The sequence below is a fragment of the Betta splendens genome, chromosome 5 (genome assembly GCF_900634795.4).
Source record: "Betta splendens chromosome 5, fBetSpl5.4, whole genome shotgun sequence".
Classification (NCBI taxonomy): domain Eukaryota; kingdom Metazoa; phylum Chordata; class Actinopteri; order Anabantiformes; family Osphronemidae; genus Betta; species Betta splendens.
In genome coordinates this window covers 10,474,310-10,493,009 of record NC_040885.2, presented here as the reverse complement: position 1 = coordinate 10,493,009, position 18,700 = coordinate 10,474,310, and the positions used below count along the sequence as shown (strand labels likewise).

General features: G+C 40.3%; 1 protein-coding gene across 1 annotated transcript in view; it reads left to right on the top strand.

The window, feature by feature from the left end:
* Positions 1–563: 563 nt before the first annotated feature.
* LOC114855473 (guanine nucleotide-binding protein G(i) subunit alpha-2-like) overlaps positions 564–18,700 on the top strand; it is a 37,021-nt gene continuing 18,884 nt past the window's right edge. The window contains exon 1 of the mRNA XM_029150641.3: positions 564–1,405. Within this exon, the coding sequence (XP_029006474.1) occupies positions 1,288–1,405 (118 nt within the window). The 5' untranslated portion in view covers positions 564–1,287. The remainder of the gene's footprint in view (positions 1,406–18,700) is intronic.

The window sequence follows — 18,700 nt, the reverse complement described above, 5'->3', positions numbered from 1 at the left end:
TTACTCTCTTGACGGCCACAAGGTGGCACTAAAGGGCTGTCTGAAGTCGCCAACGAGCAATGGTGCATCATTCAACATGACAAGATGTTTTCCCAACTTTTATCAATCTAGATTGAGACTATTTTCGGTTTCACTCTGACCTAATACACTACATATTTAAAGGCCATTATGGGTGTTATTACTAGTCGGTTCCAGGAAGCTCAGCAAATTATGTTGTGGTTTGATGCTACAAACATAAATTGAATTAAACAATATTTATAAATAAGATGACATGTGCCCAAAGCCACAAGTGGACATTAAATATTAATGAAAACAGGATGTTGTTATATAAACTGTCTTCAAAGTGTCCGCAAAACCTTTAAGAAAACTTACGCCAAACCGTCACGTAGTTGTTTTATTTTTAGAATAAATACGTCTAAATAGACATGGTCTACAAATAAATTAACCAAAACATTGCCTTCCAGTGTATGACATAACGGCAATCGTCATACGCTCTTGCTTGGCCAGTATTTAATAAAAACGACGGTTTGTACCAATTTGACAACATTTCCCAGGATTCAGTTCGGGTACTCGTTTTTTTGTTGTTTTTTTTCTTTTCAGTGAAGGTCTGCGCTGTTGCGTCGTGAGCTGGGAGGTGTCGGCGCTGTCTCGCTGTTCGTCGGGCGGTGGGGAACTTCACGGCGACTACGGGTGTGGCTTCAAACGTGCTAAATCTCTACGCGGGGACAAGAATGCGACGACAGTAAGAATTAAAGCAAAAAAAAAAGGTAGAAACGGCAACGAGAAATATCCGGTGAAGGCGGCGAGCGCGTGCGGGCAGCGGGAATCCAAGAGCTCGCGGTCCACATGCTGGAGTACTTTTCATGCTGAACTTCGTGGCCCGTTTTTCGCGTGTTTAACCTGCTCCGATGTTCCGCATTAGCTAAAAAGTGCACCCTCCTTCAAAAAGTTACTCGTGCTTCGTTTTTCCGCGACTAGACAACTTCCACTCCACGGAAGCCACCAGCGCCGGAAGACTGACAGAAAGAAAACGTGCATTTAGGAATTTCGTCAAAAGCTCAAGTTCACCTCGCAGAAGGAAATTGGTTTTCATGATTTTCGTTTCCTCTCGCGGATGAACGGACTCCGTCGCCACTCTTCAAAAGGGGAAGTCGCCTCGCGTTACTTCGACCCTTGTTTTTAATATTCAGAGAGAGCGCGCGGGGGGCTTTGGCCGCAGTCGTCATTTTTTTTTCCAGGTGATATTTCCCCACTAAAGCAGCAGACCTGAAGCGAGCACTGGGAACCATGGGCTGTACGGTCAGTCAGGAAGATAAAGCCGCGGCCGAGCGGTCCAAAATGATTGATAAGAACCTGAGGGAGGATGGAGAGAAGGCGGCGAGGGAAGTGAAACTGCTGCTGCTGGGTGAGTCCTCCGTCACAGCACTGACACTGGCTGCCGAATGGGCCGAGGACGATTTGTATAGCAACAGGAAATGTCTGAGCACTAGTTTAAAGGCAATGCAGGAATATAACACACAAAAGCTCAGTGCAGTAGTTAATTTTAGCTGATATTAATAGCAGCTCTTATTGTGCCCTTCACAGTCGTGCAGTGTTTCACCAGCAACACTTGTGTGATGTTTTGGCCCAGACACAGTCCAGTCTTGTGAACTTGACCTGCCCTAGTCCAGTTTTTGTGTCTGTGTCCTTGTGCACTTCGCCTTCATTCCAGCTTCTGTTTTGCCACAAACATAGGGGCTCGGTTGGGAACGTTTGGGTAAGTTTGGTGTTGAAACAGCACGTCAGCGCGGCTCTCGTCCCGCTGCGAGGCTGTGTGGAGATGTGTGAAACGCGGGACGGTTTATTGTTTTTAAGTCTGGACCGGTTTCCTCCCAGCAGGACTGGGCGGAGAGGTCGGACCCGGTCAGGTCTGATTGATAAGGAGTGGGCTGCTGTGTAGATAGTGAGTGAGCAGCCCTGACTGTTCCCAGCATTAGCTGCACAGACTAACTGGCAGCAGAGAAGAACAGCGTTTGTAATGTCTTCTTGCTTCTTTAAACTTATATTAACAGGATGCATTACTGTTTAACTCAACTAGTCCTAAGTCAGAAACCTGCAGCTTGAAAACCTCCCTAGACAGCTCAATCTAGTGATTGACACTTATTGTTAGTTATGAAATGATGCTCACAGATTAAAAGATGAAACAATTGCATACTACTTGTGATGTTTCCTCTTAATCTCATTGATTGACTTTCTAGGAATTACCCAAATTATGGCCTTAAGGGCATCAGTGCAGTTGCCTATTCTAAAACCATGATTTTGTTTGGATGGACTGTGATTTTACGGAAGATGCCTCACTAAACAAATAGTTCTAGTTCAAACAGATTTTTATTAGCTTGAGCCGAAGAATGTGTTGACTAAAGTGAACTTTGTCAACCATGAGATGTTTTCTCTTGTGAAATGGTCAGCCTTTAAATTATGACGTGGAAAATTCAAATTCAGTTCGATGACCCTAGAAGGGACTATTTTCAAATATACTCTGACTGTCCTTTATATTTTTAAGGTTCTTAAATCTGAAGTATCGCAGGATCCTTCTTTATGACAGAAAGCAGACATTTCTGCTTAAATTGATAGGGAACACATACTGTGTTTTTCTCTTTAGGGTCTTTGAAGTGACTGCTGGTTGTTGGTTGTGCCCTGGTTAGAAGGCTAATTACACGCTCTGCTTTGTACAGCAGGTTTCATATCAGTAATTACTATCCGGTGCAGTGTGTGAGGGTTGAGGGGAATTATAGGAGAGGTCTGAATCGTAACGGACGCTTGTATGAATTTGTTGTCACGCAAGTAAAAGTTTTTAGTCAACTTGTGCAGTTTGAAAAACAAGTGCTGACATGCGACATCGGCGCTGGAAAACTGGAAAGTTTGGTGAAAGATTTCAGATCTGCCATATTTACATTTGAGTTAAACCTGGAGGGTAAATGCTGTTATGCATTCATAATACGTTTTCAGATTAAACACAGTTAATTTCTGAACTGACTTTACTCTCATGGTGTAAATCCAGTTTTCCTACTGAGTTGCATTTAAATGAATAATAAAGGATGCGTTTTGGTAGTTTGCAGGCATCGCTAATATTCTGATCTATTTATTGAATAGTAGTATGTGTGATGGAGGTGTGACATCCTTCAAGAGGTGCTACATTACACCTCCGGGTATAACTGTCAGCACTCACATCTGCCATGAGGCTCCCTGTTGGAACAGCTGAGAAAAGTCTTACTGCTTCCTTAAAAGCACACCAGTAGCAGTCTTTCCAGTCATGTTGAATTTTAGTCTCATGCACCTCATAAAGCAAATTCAAGGAAAGAATTGTGGGGGTTAGCTTGACGAATGTGCCTCATTCCTTCTTGCAGGCCGAGGCTGAGATGATGGATCTGTTATTATATGTAAATCAACTCTTTGTTTCCTTCCTTTAGCCGGCTGAGGAAGTCTATCTGCACCACGCTTGATCGAAACATTTGCACGTTATTTTTTACTTGGTGTAAACAAACAAGTATAATGAAGAATTTCCTTGGTAACTGCTGTTCTCGAGGTATGCTTAAAAAAAAGAAGTCTGTATTTGTCTTGCTAGCTGTCCCAAGAGAAGGCCATTAGTTAAAGTAGCAGAAAGGTCTTCATTCTGTCAGGGCTTTAGCTTTCATTAACAGGAAGCACTCATACACAGGCTTCCGTGCTGTCTGTAGTCTTTGACTGACATTTAATCTCCTCCCCACCTGCAACAAAAAAGCTGCTGCTCACTTCACTCGAAGCTTCTCTATTCTTCAGCTAACTGTTTCCAGCTCTGCACAAATGAAAAGTTCCTTAAAGTAGCATAATCACTTCAGGTATATTAAGCAATCAGGAAATATCTCTGCAAAGTCCACTGTTGGTATTTAAACATACACACACGCTTCAGTGTTAATTGTACATAATTAGGTTTCTATAATGCAGTTCTTGGATTACTGGATGCTTGCGGGTGCTGGTAAAGCAGAAAGAGATTTCTGTTTGTAGATTGCATATAAAGACATTGTGATGAAATATGTGCAGTACACAGCTGTCAACATGACGGGATGAAGGCGATACATAATAAAAAAATTGTTTGAATACATTGTGACAAAAAAGATTTCTTTATAAAAAATAAATTACCCTATGAGCAATGTTATTATTTGAATAGATTTTCTAACATTAGTTATGTGTGCCACTGCAGAGTCTGTTTATTACTTGGTTGTGGCTACAGTGTTGAATTGGCTTGGCTTCACTTGAATGGATCCCCATGGTCACTGCTGGAAGACTGCCACACGTGATAGTGTAATACTGACTGGCCTGCAGTAATTCACATAAATAATTAACATGAAATGACAACAGTCTCTTTACGTTGTATGAGATGGGACTATGATGTCAGTGATTCCAGGCTGTAGTAATATATATAGAGAGGGTACTGATAAGCTTAACATGTTTAATACAGCTACCCCATCAGTCAGTGTTATAAACCAGTGCTGACTGCTCTTAACCACATAAGGAAAAAACACGATGTGAAACCAGTCACTTTCCTCTTTTTTCCTGTTTGTCCGGACTATTCATGTGCGTGAGGATGCCATCTTATGAATCTGCACAGTTCACCCAGGCCTTAAACAGGAAGCCTAGTGAAGTTCTGTGCTGTTCAGCAGTATGCATGGCATCAGTGGTTTTTTGACGGTGAGAAATGACATGGCCTACAGACAGGGGTTTCACATCAACAGGCACTTTGGTATGCAGCCAACTGTTTTATGCTGCGTAAGACCATATATAACCTGTACAAGTCTATCTCACACCAACACACTACATGGTGAATAATGCATATATTTAACTCTTGTACCACAAACAGTAAGTGTTTATGCTTTTAAATACAGTTAAATACATCTAGACTATTATAAGTGTCAGTGTTTCTTTATATCCAGCTTGCTGAAGAGATGACTAAATAGTATTAACATTTTGTGTTTAAAGTGATGAAAAAAGTATGATCTATTTCTTAACAGGCATTACAACATTTTTTTTGCATAATTCACTTGCTTGCGCCCCACTCACCTTTACTAGACAGTCATGGCAGTGTTGTAAATTTAGAACCTGTCTATTCGTATCAGAAATGGGTTTTCCTGGATGCAGTTCTCATCAGATAAACCTCTAGTATGAAAATATTTGGAGGTTATCTTTTCAATAGTGGTCTTTTAAAGGCTCTGACATTAAGGTAATTTATAACTCTTTGACTGAATGATGGAGTTTGTTTGACAGGAGAACATTAAAAGAAAATGGGACTTAATAATAAATAATTTATATAAATAAATAATTTATATTTTGCACTTGTTCATCTATTACTATGTGGATTAGTGTCGATATTTTTTTGCCCTGTTGCAGTGAAAGAACAGCCACTGCAGGGTGGGATTTGATTTCGCCTGTTATTGGGTTGTAACCGTCACAGACTCTCCTCCTATGAGGTCCTAGAGAACAAACAGTTACCGTCATTTGTCTTAAATGTTTTGATTAGGTAACTTTCTCAAAGCAGAGCACCGCAGGCGCGGTATTGATCATAGAGAGGGCCTTTATCGACTAACCCAGCCACTGCTGCCATATGAATCTAAGCCGAGTTGCGCTAAGAGGAAACCTGAGCTATAGCTCTTGTGATAGTATGGTAGGCGAACCAAAGAACTCAAACCCGTTATTATTTTTTGTCAGCTGGTGCTTAGAGGTGTCAGACTGGTCGGCAGGAAGCTTGAAAACTGCTCTTGTACACATTTAGGTTAGTGCAGTGTGATCCAAAAGCACATCAGGCAAGTGATGATTTAAAAATTATGTATACCACTTTAAGTGATTTCTGCTGTAACTGTTAAAAATGCCGCAGTCCTTAATGTTTCCTTTCCTGACGTAGTGCAAGTACGGAGTCTCCAGTACAGCCGCCTGTTTACTGTTGATAGTCATGTTTGACGACTGCACTGGGTGACACGTACCGCTGCTGGTCGGCCCATGTGGTCAGTACTGCACACACAGGGGTTACTCCCTCTTATTAAAGTCAGGAGACGAGTTTAGTGGCTGACAGGTGTAATTACAGGAGGCTGATTATAGAGACCTGTGCTTCTCTGGAGAATCAGACAGACCTGATCCACAAGCATAAACAGCTCTGCGTCCCTTCTGTCAGCAGAGGGCACATCCACGGCTCTTCGAGAAACATCAGCTGCTTTGCCAAACAGTATTGGTCGGTGGTTCTATGACATTTATTAAATGGGCTGCTACCCTGTGCTTTTTCAGATGACTTGAGTTGATTCAGTGATTCTCATAGCAGTGCTGCCCAATTAGCTGTATAGCAGATCAGGATAGCTGATGTCTGCGTTTACTGTACGTATATGTGCAGGGTCTGAATATGGTGCAATTACAGGGAGAGCCCTGAAGATAAGGCCTGCTCCTGCAGACTGAGAGTCTCACTGGGAGTCCACAGGGATGAGGCTTCACACTCCTCTTTTGCTCTGGAAATACTGATAGCTTTGCAAATTTGCTACCACAGTTGTTACTTCTCTCTGTCTGTTGCTTTATATACACTGTTTCTGGTGTAAAAATACTGTATTGCCAAAGAGATCAATATTTTATTATGGGAAACCTGTATGTGGCCTGTATATTTTGTGTTGGTGTATGTTAAGTACAGTTTATAAAGTACACATTGTTTTTGGTAAGGTGTGAACACTCAAATTTTGATTTTCTTCATTTTGTTATACAGTTCACCCCTGATAATATGTAGAATGGGGAAGTAGAAATGGCTTAATGTGGGACTGCAAATACAGGAAATGTTGTCACAGCGACTGAGAAAGTAAAATAAGGAGCTTCCTTCTTATTTAAGGTCAATTCCTCTCAGATTGGACACAAACAGAAAAATCCCACCTAATCTGAGGGGTTGCCATAGATGTAATAGGAGGTTTTAGATCTCTTCCAGTGAAGACGTCAGCATTACTTTACAGTGATGTGAACACCACAAACAAAATACCACAGACTTCTAGAGAGAAGGCAGCACTGCTCATTAGTGGAGATCAAAAAACCTGTAAAAGCAAATTCATCTGCATGACCAGATACTGCCAGAGGTAGAGAACATATTTCTGTACTGAACTGACCCATTAGGATAATGTTCACCAGTAAGTTTCATAATCCTTTTACCACATACTGCTCTAGGGTCAGAGAGACCTTTATGTGTGTTTCAGTCCATATGTAATTGCCAATATTCTGTAAAATCTCTGCAGTGCACACCGTAATGCTGCATCATTTACCATGTTAAGCTAACCCCTATAGCCTTGGAAGAAATGTAAGTTGCCCTCTGTAGTTTACATTTTCATCTTTCGGGAGTCTTTGTCTGACCATGTTAACACACACAATACACTATTGTCATGTTCTCCCACAATTCTTTTTCTCCTAGTTGCTACTATAAGAAATGAGCTCACTTCACTTCCTCCTTCATTCTTCTCAGGGTTATCGTGACATTTGTCCACACCGAAAACATCTTGTGCCCCGTGGCTGCGCACTCAGCACTGACATGGTGGAAATACTTAAAGTATGTGCATAAATATGCAAATTGAAAAATGTTAGACACACAATGGTAACTGCAGTTCTTGATGGTAATTGTAGCTGTTTTATACAGTGTAACCCTGATAGTGCTGGAGGGGAAGTACTAGAACTCAGGTGTAAGGGACTTTTAGTGTGGAACACAATGTTATTGTGAAGGTTTATAAGCTCATAATTGATGATAAAAGCAGAGCGTACAGTACATATTTAACCAAGTAAAAGATTAAACAAACGTGGTACAGTAAATTGGGAGAAGCAGAAGAACTACTGTTTCATAAGAACAGAAATGCTGTTTCTAGCTGATGACAAGATGTGACAGATCAGAGGTTTAATCTTGGATCAGGGCCATCAGTGGAATCAGCGTATCTGTGTTTTTCTAGAGTGACAGTGATCTGCTGTGATGTAAAATGGTGATCAAAAGGCAAATGGCAGAGGACAGTGGAGCTGCCATTCAGTAAACCATCTACCCATTTACAGCGAGTCTCCTCCCCTTGTTCTAAAAACTTTTCCAGTGGCATGTCTACATTAAGCCAGCTATTTCATAAACACATCATTTTTGTTCCGTCTTGGCTCTCTGTGCAGAAAAAACAGCCATTTTCCTAAATGCCTTCCTCGTGTATCAATCTTTGAATCTCAGTGGCGGTGGAAGCCTTTATAGACCCTGAATAGGATCTATATGAGTTTTACACTAAAGCCTGTTCAATCAGTTCTTAGTAGCCTCCAACCTCATTTGGTGTGGAGATTGTGGCTGATGGGGAGTAAAGTGCATCAACTGATGTCTGTGACATAAGTCATGCATCACTTAGGCGTTTACATTGTTGGAATACATGAGTATGTATCTATGTTCTTTTTCCACAGTGTCAACAGGCGGATAATGCTGTGACAACTGCACTTTCATGACTTTTAATTGAAAAGTCTGTTGCAGTTTACCACTGTCACTGAGAAGTGCAGAAATACAATTCTAACACATTTTGCATACTCTTGTCTTGGTTGTTAGTGAACAATAAATAAGTTTAGTAGATTTTTATTACATCATTGGATGAAACCACACTTTTGCTTTGCCTATGTGGTGTGTATTTGAATAGCTCGCATCACTTCACTTAACTCTTCAGGTATTTTCCTGGTGTATTTTTGTTGAGCTTCAGCCACACCAACTGAATAACTGTTTACTGCTTCGCATGGCACAAAAAGCCATTGATTAATTATATAAGTCTCACTTGAGATTTTCTTATTAGAATAAGTTTTCAACTGTTTTTTTATAGCTATTTTTTTTCTTTAAGGTTTTAAGCACACACGTGACAATTTCCAATAAAAATTAATTAGATAAAGGTGATGGTAATTCACATACATATTCATTTATTGCACAATAGATAAGAAAAGATTCAAATTTTTGTAGATTAGATTTTTTGCAGGGCATAGTAACATCTGCCCCCTCTCTCTCTCTCTTACCTTTTTTGATCATGATTGCAAACTAGGTTGCAGATGGGTTTGATGTCATTTCCCGTTTTAGCCCTTCACCCCCCCCCCCCCCCCCCCCCCATCTGTCACTTCCTCTTTCAGATGGCTGCATGTAAAAGAGAAGTAGATGTGAATCCTTTGTTCGTCTGGTTGAGGAAACCAGCACACCCATCCTGTGTTAGTTGTCTGGTGCAGATCTTCAGACTCAAGGCACCGCTGTCTGTTGCCCACAAAGTACCATGCAATAATGAAGTCTTCTTAAACATATTATATTCTGTTTAAAAAAAAAAAGCTTCCCTTTTGGTAATTATGGTGTGTGATTTGTAAAGTTTCGTAAAGTAAATGCTCGAGGAATAAGACATAACATACATAGTGTTACCTGTGATACTTTGGAATTACAAGTCATCTTTTACACCTATTACTTAGTCATGTATTCATGTAAAGTGTTTCTTGTCTGAACACTCCCTCAACCCTCAACCTTAGCTATATTTTTGTTTCAAAAGAATGTGCCAGAGCTATAAAAAAGTGTGTGCTTTGGTGTGTTATTGTTTTAACCCCAATAAAAAATATACCATTAAACCTGCAGGGAACAATGGGGAAGTATGTATATAAGGTCTATAAAGGGGCAAAAACACTGTGGGTATAGTGCCTTTTTTTTAGTTTAGTTCTTTACTTGTTCAAGATTAACATGAACAAGTATATACAGTTTACTATTTAATAACTTGGTACGATGGCCCTTTTATACCAGGTAGTCTTTATTTTATTTATAGTGGTATTTGTTATTCAGAATTAAGATTTAGCATTTGTTTTACTCACTTTAGCAAACAGCTCGATCACACCCATTATGTTTAATAAAAACATGCACCTGAACCTCAGTCATTGCAGCCACTGGAGACATTCATTTCTTAGATTGTTGTGTATAATTTAAGCTGTAGGGACATTCTACATCACATTAGTAATTTCTAAGTAGCTGGAGTCAGCTAGATTTGCTTTATCCCAGAGATATAATGTTCCCTCAGCTCAGTAGAAAGAACGCACATTCATGCACAGTACATTGCACCATTATTAAAGCGTGAATATGGCTCATTGAGAGGTACATGGAGAGACTTTAAGAAGTGTGGTAGGAACTCTTTACTACAGGCGTTATCACCTGAGTGACCACGTTCATGGGAACTGACAGAGAATGCTGACTCAGGTGCTGGCCAGGAGTGGCTCTCTCATCGACAAGGATTATGTCAGGCTTTAATCAGACCTGCTGGCCACTGGGAGCTGCTTTTACTTTGCTGCTCGTGTGTGCGTGCGTGTGTGTGTGTGTGTGTGTGTGTGCGTGCATGCGTCTGTGCTCTGTAAGGGTAGAAAAGAAATGGTGCTGATAGAATAGAGCAAAACTCCATCATTAGTACAGTGTTCCTTTCATCCATTGTCTGTTTTATGTGTAGCTGCTGCAGACTAATTCTCCAACATTAGTTTCTGAAGTGAAGAGCTCATAACTGTGGGTAGTTCCCAGCAGATATGATAGCGATTTTTTTTTTAAATGTATCTCTGAAAGTGTTTAGTTTTTAAATTTTACTAAAAGCAAAGTCCTCCTGCACTCTATGGGATAATGATGGATAGATGATGTTACTTTGTTGGGGTTAGTTTCCACGAAGTGATCCCATCACTAATTGAAACATCGTCAACACTATAATTAAACAACATTTTGACCAGCAATTGACTTGATAAATTATGACAGTGCTGTTTTATATAATGTTATAACAATTAAATGTTATCTAGTTTATTATTTATAGATTTGCAGGTCAAACTGTTAATCAATCTTTACTTCTTCATAATAATCTACTTTATTGTCAACTGGATGTTAAACAGTTTTCTTTTAAGTAACCTTCGATTAGATTTCCACACTCAAAGAGCTGCTTCCTGACCGTAGAGCTGTAACATAGGTTTTAGGAAAGCCATCCAAATTAATAAACATTTTTCCTATGGACAGATAATGCTTGTTTCAGTTTAATTGTAGTAATTACACTGTAACAAAAAACAAGTTAGGAGATATCACAGTGTATCAACATTTGGTTTGTGCCTGATGTTGCAGTGAAGAAATATTTTTGACACACTTGCTTCTTTATGCCCTACTTCCCAGCACTAAACACAAACAACCAAAATGTTTGACTAATCAAGAATAAGGAGGTAATTATGTCCATAAAAAATAATAACGCACCACCCAACTATCCACCTTATGACCCATTACTTCATTTTTAACCTTTGAACAGCAACACAGAATGGCTAGATAATAAGGCACGGAATTCACATTCTATTGATGCTAGGCTGGTCTTGGCAGAGAAGCTGAATAAAGTGCTGTAGAAAGTCCACTTCCAGGCAGATTTGCCAGGAGTTCACTTGCATAGCCTACTACTAACTGGAGAACATTGAGGTTGGTGCAAGACTGGGGTCAGGTAAGGTTAATAACACAGTGGGTTGGATCACTAAAATTGGAGCGTCTCCTTTAGCTTTTTGTCATCCAATATAACAGCAGTCCATTGTGATTGTTCGCCTTTCTTCTCCAGGGTACCATTACATCTGTAGCAGGACATTTTTGCATAATTATATTTGGTTACAGTATTTCTATGCCTGTGTTCATGCCGCTCTTCTTGTTAATCGTTCTCTATGCCGAACACCATTTGCACTCAATCATTTGCAGAAATAACCATTATGCTCTTGCTCTCAACTCACATTAACATGCAGGACAGTTTTTAATATGTGACCTCCTTCATAGGTGCCCTTAATGTCATACCACCTTTCATACCTTGCAGGAATATAGAAGCGGAACTGCTTTAAACTCATTCAAGCGATTTGCCCTTGTCACTTGACCATAGCTTAATGATATTCTTTTTTTCTTCTTTTAGAAGAGATTTGGCTTTATCTCCATATTTGACTTCAAGCCCTTACTGCTCTGGTAGCTGGTTCTGCTCTGTCCTGGTAGTGTGGTGGATCTAGTGTTTCCCCTACAATTGCACAGCCGATCTTTTCTATTTTTACTTAGCCACAGGCGAGTGTGTACAGTGGTAAGTTGTGATGATAACAATACTATGTTGCTGAAATGGCTAAAGTGTATTTGAGTGACATGCAAGCAAAAATTCCATGTCTTGCTCAAGGCCACCTAAGCATGATGAAGTGACTGTCAGTACAGAATCAGTGCTCCTGCAGCAAAGATTTCTTCTGTTGTTAGGATTTTGCCATCTACACTAATAAAACTGAGCTTGAATGTACATCTGATGTGCTAATCCTGTCTGAGGAGGACAGGTGAAATGTAATTTTTTTCTCCCCTGATTATCTCCTTGGTAAAGATACATGGCCGCTAAAATGTAGATTGTCTAAGGTGAATTAAGGCAGATTTAAACTAAAAAGAAAGATGGGCAAAGGGGAACTCTGGGGGGGCAGCGGAGATTTATAGCAGAGACATAAAAAAGACAGAGGGGAGGGAGGAAAAGAGGGAATGGGTGAGCAGAATGAAAGAAAGAGGTGAAGGAAGGGGGGCATGTAGATGTAAGCAAAGGCCTCACGCTGGAGCGGAGCAGAGTGCAGCTGAGCCCCTACGAGAGACAGAGCAGTATTGTGATTTGTAATTATGTGGTTTACTGTGGGGCCTCAGTTTGGTGCGCTCCCACACTGAGGCTCTTTTTAGCCAGGGAATACTGAGTAGGAGAACATAGAGAGGGTGGGGTTGGGGTCACTGTTAACTATTTCTGCCTAAAGAAAGAGTGAGTAGACATGGCAGGAGCTCTAATGGAGCTTGAAAGTGTAGCCATGAAACAAGCTGTAACTCAGGTTTACGTTTAGGTTTAGACCTAAATCCTCACTATTTAATTTGGGGCATCCTAATGTGCATGTTTGAACTACAAAGCTGCAGCAAACTGTATTGTTAATTAGTTACAATTCACTTTGCTTTTCATTGAACAATGTTTCCCAGTCACAAGTGTGGTTCAGTGACCTCAACGACTGTCCAGTTGATTTTTAAACCCCCACATCTCCAACCTGCAACACAGCCTATGATGGAAATGAATACTTCTCATACATGTTTGCATGTTTCCGTCTGCTTTCTGTTAACCTGCTGTTGTGACATAGTCTTTCCCAGATGGTGGTGCGCTACCTTGACAGCGGTCCTGCCAACCTGTATGCATGTTCTGTAGGAGGAATGCATTTTGATATCACAGGTACTGGCACGGTTTGAAAGGAGGTGCTGTTTGAGGACATCCACAGCCCTTATCATCGTATTCATATTGGCTTCATAAACCCACTGTAAGTTAGCAACAATGCGTTATGGAAATTAGTGCTGTTGACACTGTACGTTTACATGTCAACATTACGAGCAACTGCTGCCTCATGTTTGTAATGTGTTTACCTCAGTGCCTCAGTCAAGGAGCACACTTTAAAAACCCTGAAAAAGAAGAGGAACAACTTTTCTGAAGATTATTATGAATGAGGGGAGTGATAGACCGCATGAAAGAAGGCGCTTGAGGGGCGGTCAGAGGTGCAAAACTCTTGTAGGATTGCACTGCTGTAAGTTACTGGCTAAGCTCATGCAGGTTGAAGTTTGATCAGGAGCATACGTCTATTCTTTTATGCCTGATTGCTACTGTAACTGTAGTTCTTGCAAAGAGAGAGATGACTGTTACTAAAGATTTCAGCTTGATAAGGCTTAGACATTGATTCAGAGGCTTTGTGTATCTGCTCAAAAGCACAGTGAGCGAAGGCCATGCTTTGACACACACATGCCCACAAAGGCAGCCACTTGCATCAGGTTGACTTCCTGTTTTTCTGCTTTTTTGGGGCCTCCATGACATACTGCAAATACATAGACCTGCAGTTTTTAGTGCATAAACAAACAAAGACAGCCCAGTTTCAGGAGCTAATTGTTGCAGTTGCTGATGCACATTATTATATTTTGGTTCTGTTCTCTCCAGACGTACTGTAAAAGTAGTCCAGTGTATGAATATAAGTAGTTAAATTGAGCAGTCTCGTTGGTAAAGCCAGAGTTGTGGTGAATAATGTCCTGCCCTTTCCACTCCAGTCTGATTAAGGACCGTAGGGAAATGAAGCACTGAGACAATGGAGAATTTTGAGCCGCAGCACAGTGGGGGAGGGCCTCCCTGTTTTCTCCAGGGGGCTCCTACAGGTTTTTCTGTTTTTACAAGAGAATTGCTTTGTTAACGCAGTCATTTTTCAATTACAGCCCATCTCAGCCCAGACACGTGTAAGTCTAATGTTTTTCGACCTCCTTGTTTTGACATTTTCATTGACATATTGCTCTTAAACAACTGCACATGCCTATGTGCAATATGCAAAGACGAGGTAGTTAGAGTTTGTGGTCAGGGAAGCACAAGGCACAGCAGTGCTTGTTCTGAATTGTCATACAGTACCAGGTTTGGCTTTGAGGTTAACAATTTATTTTGCTGCTACAGTCATAGAGATAATATGATCCTGTGCATGGTATATAGTTGTGGGATGCAATAGTCTCTAAGTTTGCAGTCTTGAATTGGACCATGTCATCATACATGAAGAAGACATTGGCTTCAGCGAGGCCAAACTATGTCTGTGTATGAATGCAGACACAGGGAACAGGAAGGGCAGGGCAGTGGCTCTGCATCGTGTTTCCTGTGTGGCAGGAAGTGAGCAGGGTCAGACCACAGAAGCAGTGAGTTAAAGCTCTGAGCTACTGCTACCAAAATCCAACATAAACAGTCCGTTGCTCTCTTGCTCTCTTCCCTCTGATTTCATGCCTTAATCTCATTAAACTACAGCATGCAGTTGTGTGTTAATGAGAGGTATAGTTAAACAAGCACTAATTTCTGTTGGCATCAAGTATGAAGTCTTTCATCACCGTCTGTCTTGTTTTTTTGTCGTCTTTACAGAATGTAAAAAAAGGAAGAAAACAAAACTGCTTAACCCTTTACCTGAAACTATTGCTGTTCAGATTGCTCTGCTCTTCCCACAAAAGCCTAATCTGTATTTAAAAGAAGTATATTCAATTAATAATACCAGAAATTCAGTATGAGTATTAATTCAGTAAGAATGTTATGAGCACAATTTGTATCAAAGGCTCAATCTTTGGGCTTTTACCTTTTTTAAGAGAAGAGAATTACATGAGCTCAGAAGAATGATTCAGCTGGTTGCGCCTATTCAGTTTAAACAAACGCTAAGTACGGGATTAGACGTGTTCTTCTGCTTCTTTTTTCTGTCGTACTTTCTTAGAACCACTTTTTGTGGACACAAGTGAGAGTGTACTGGACAAATAAAGTGCATAGTTGTGCTGTCATTTACTAAGATTAATGCTTGCACCCATTACAGATTGAGAAGCTGCTGAGCTTTGGTTCAGTTCCTCTTATAAGAATTTTTTTTCTATGAATGATGTATTGACTAAGTTGCATATCTGGTTTTATTGCAAAACCCAGAAGACAGACAGCCAAGCTTTAAAGGAAACACTACACTACAAATATGGCAGTAAACAGTGATCAAGTCAACCTGTAGGTTTTCATCTTAAATGAGAAAGTTAAATTGCAGTCTTCCAAACCTTGAACACTTTTAAATTGTGACTACCTGAAATCATTTTATGATTGGTGTGACACATACCTGCTATCCTCTGAAGTAATAATATAGTTTTGCACTGCCTTTGTGCCTCTACTTTTAAAAAATAAACTTTTCAGCGCCAACAACAACAACCCCTCCATATACTATTTCCGACCTTTATTGCTGTAACTGATTTGGAGACATGCAAACATCATCGGCTTCTGATAAAATCTTCCCTCGTCTTTAAGCTTTTAAACTTTGCTTTGCCTTTGTTCTTGCATCTATGCATTGCATGAATATTGTAGAAATACTTGTAAATAAAGAAGTATCATCCTTCTTGGAAATAATACGGATGGATTTTTTTCTTTATAGCCGGACATAAAGCTGAATGACAGGTAGGTTAATTCTGCCCCGGTTTCTGCCTTAAAATGTTTCTCAGATGATGACAACTAATGGACCACAGGTTGAAACTCAGCCCTTTTTTGTCTTTTTTTCTTCACTGTCATTACAGTACAAACCCAGAATCCACACAGGGCAAAACATGTGACGCATTTGTAACCACGTACCTACTTCCTGTGTTTGTTGCAGTTTTTTTCTTGCAGACTACTAACGATTAACCCAGAGAATCCCAGAAGCTGAGTCGCTCTGCGTCTTTCCCACACATTATCAAACGTTGTTTGACAACGCTAAACTTATTTGCTTTCCTCAACACACTCACACTGTGTGTATATTCTGTCTTGGTAGTCATAGATTATAGCTATGGGAAAGCTAATGAAATGGTGGGTCTTGCCTTTGACATCTTTTCATTGTGGAGACTTTTTGAGACAGTCACATCAGTCTTGTGGTTGCACTGGTCAGCTTCCAGTGTAAGTGTGAAGCATAAAGCTTCTTTATGGTCAGTGCATTTACTCCTGACATATAACGGTCAAAAAAGGTGAGAAAGTCAACAGTTACATGTGCTAAGCAAAGGGGCCTTATCTCCACCTTTCCTTTCACACATTCTGGTTGAAGCCACAAGGCCATGTTAACAGCCTGTGTTGTCAAGGTAATGGTTTTGTTGTTGAGATCCAAGGCACCATCTCAGTGTGGCAGTGGTAATGAAATAATCTGCTTTGTGTGGTCAGCTTTGACCCAATATTTGATGACAATGTTCACCACGTTAGCCTCACTGAAGTGTAATTGTTAAGCCATGGAAAAATCCAGATAGCTTAGGGTTTCAGCTCCCTGGTTACTATGGTAATTATCAGTGGAGCAGAGTGTGTTTTGAAAGCAAATAGGTCTGTTTTGGCACCATAACCAGCTGGAAGGATGTCACTGACAGCAATGAGGGTTGACTGTGTCTGCGTGTGTGTTTGAAAGGTATATTTTTTGTGCTAGGTCACAGTTTTGGCATTTGATGTCACTGTTGGATTTATGATGACACGTCCCCATAAAATTGCAAACTTTATTTAATGACACAGAATGGTTAGAACATAAAAATAAATGCCTGTCAGGCATGTTTGTTAAAAAAAATTAATTCCCACTGAATTTTATTCCCACTGAAGCTGCCTTTGATTAGGACCCAGCCATAACCTCTGTCCAAAACCGTAGCCAGTGCCGGATTTACTTTACAGAGCATTTGTCTGTCTGCCTGTGTGTCATCCATGGGCGTATTTCACTTCCTCTTGGAATCTGGGTCCATGACTGGTCAGCTGCAGAGAGACGAACCTGAAAGGAAGTAGAATAAACAAAAGAAAAGCAGGAACAGGAACAACAAAGCTTCACCCAGGCTTTAGTGGACATGCTGGTTCAGGGGCAGCGAGGAGACACAAAGAGCTCTCTGTGACAGCGGGTGTGCTTTTGAGACACACAGATAGTCCACACTCACTAATAAATATATACAAACTAATTATAGAGACTATTTCATTTAAAAGAAGCAATATATTACTGCACCTCTTGTCACAAACCCTCAAATAAATCAAGAGCTCCTCAGCATGAATGAAAATGTAAAATCAAATATTTAGGATGTCTTAAAAGATTTTTCTCCTGATTTACTTTTAGCCCAGTAAATCCTTGAGGTATTAGAATTAAATAATTTAACCCCTATGATGACTTTGGCTCATTGGTTCTTTTTAAGCAGCTATAATGCATGTTTCCAATCTAAGTCTTAACCGCTTCAGTCTTGTATATCTTCTCTTGGCAGTATTTGCACCATGTGTTTACTATAAACACAGATGAAACAGATTACCTGTAACGAATTCAAGTACAACTTTACCAGTAGAATTTGGTCCAGAGCTTCAGCGATATGCAGTGTTGTCACTGGTAGCAGACTGTCTACATTTTTGTAAAAGGAACATATGCCGCAATGCACCAGTACATATAGAAGTAGACAGGCGTAGTTTCTTGGAGGTTGGCCGAATCTAAGCCTGGAAGTGTATAGGACCATGGGTAAGAGTATACAGGGTTTACAGTGAAGAAAGAAGGGTACAAAGGGTGATGTGGGATGGTTTTAGAAATTTCTGTCCGTTCTGCTGCAGGGAGATAAAAACTCAGTAGATGCACCGCAGAAAAGTAGCTGACACTTCAGTTCTGTCCTGGAGGCCCAGCTGAGACAGGGAAGGGGGAACCTTAAACTTTTTAATAAACAGTGCATGTTTTTTTTAATAGCTTTTTTCCAAAGCATCCTTTGACTCACATTTTGGTGGCAAAGCATGCTGTGTCTGTTTGACATTTCAAACTGAGATAATCATAATCACTTTGTAAAGTGCAACTGTACCCCAGTTTGAATCAGCTGCAGAGATGTTTTCCTTGTTTCATAAAAACAACAAAGGGAAACAAATCACTGTGTGCTTATTAAAGAATGTCATTTGCAGGCTGTCCTGCTGTTCGGTGTTGTCCTTCGTGGTGTTGTGCAGCATCTTGATAGTGGGAATCTGCCATACATTATTAGCAGGGACTAGTTAGGGTTGTCCTTGTACCACAGATAGATGTTGTGGTGTCATAAATCTTATATCGCCTATAAATTGTTTTTTACGGGCTGGACATCCTCCTTATGGTGAGCTGTGAGATTTTTAAAGGACAATACTATGTTTTATCCTTAAAAACACATTTAATACAG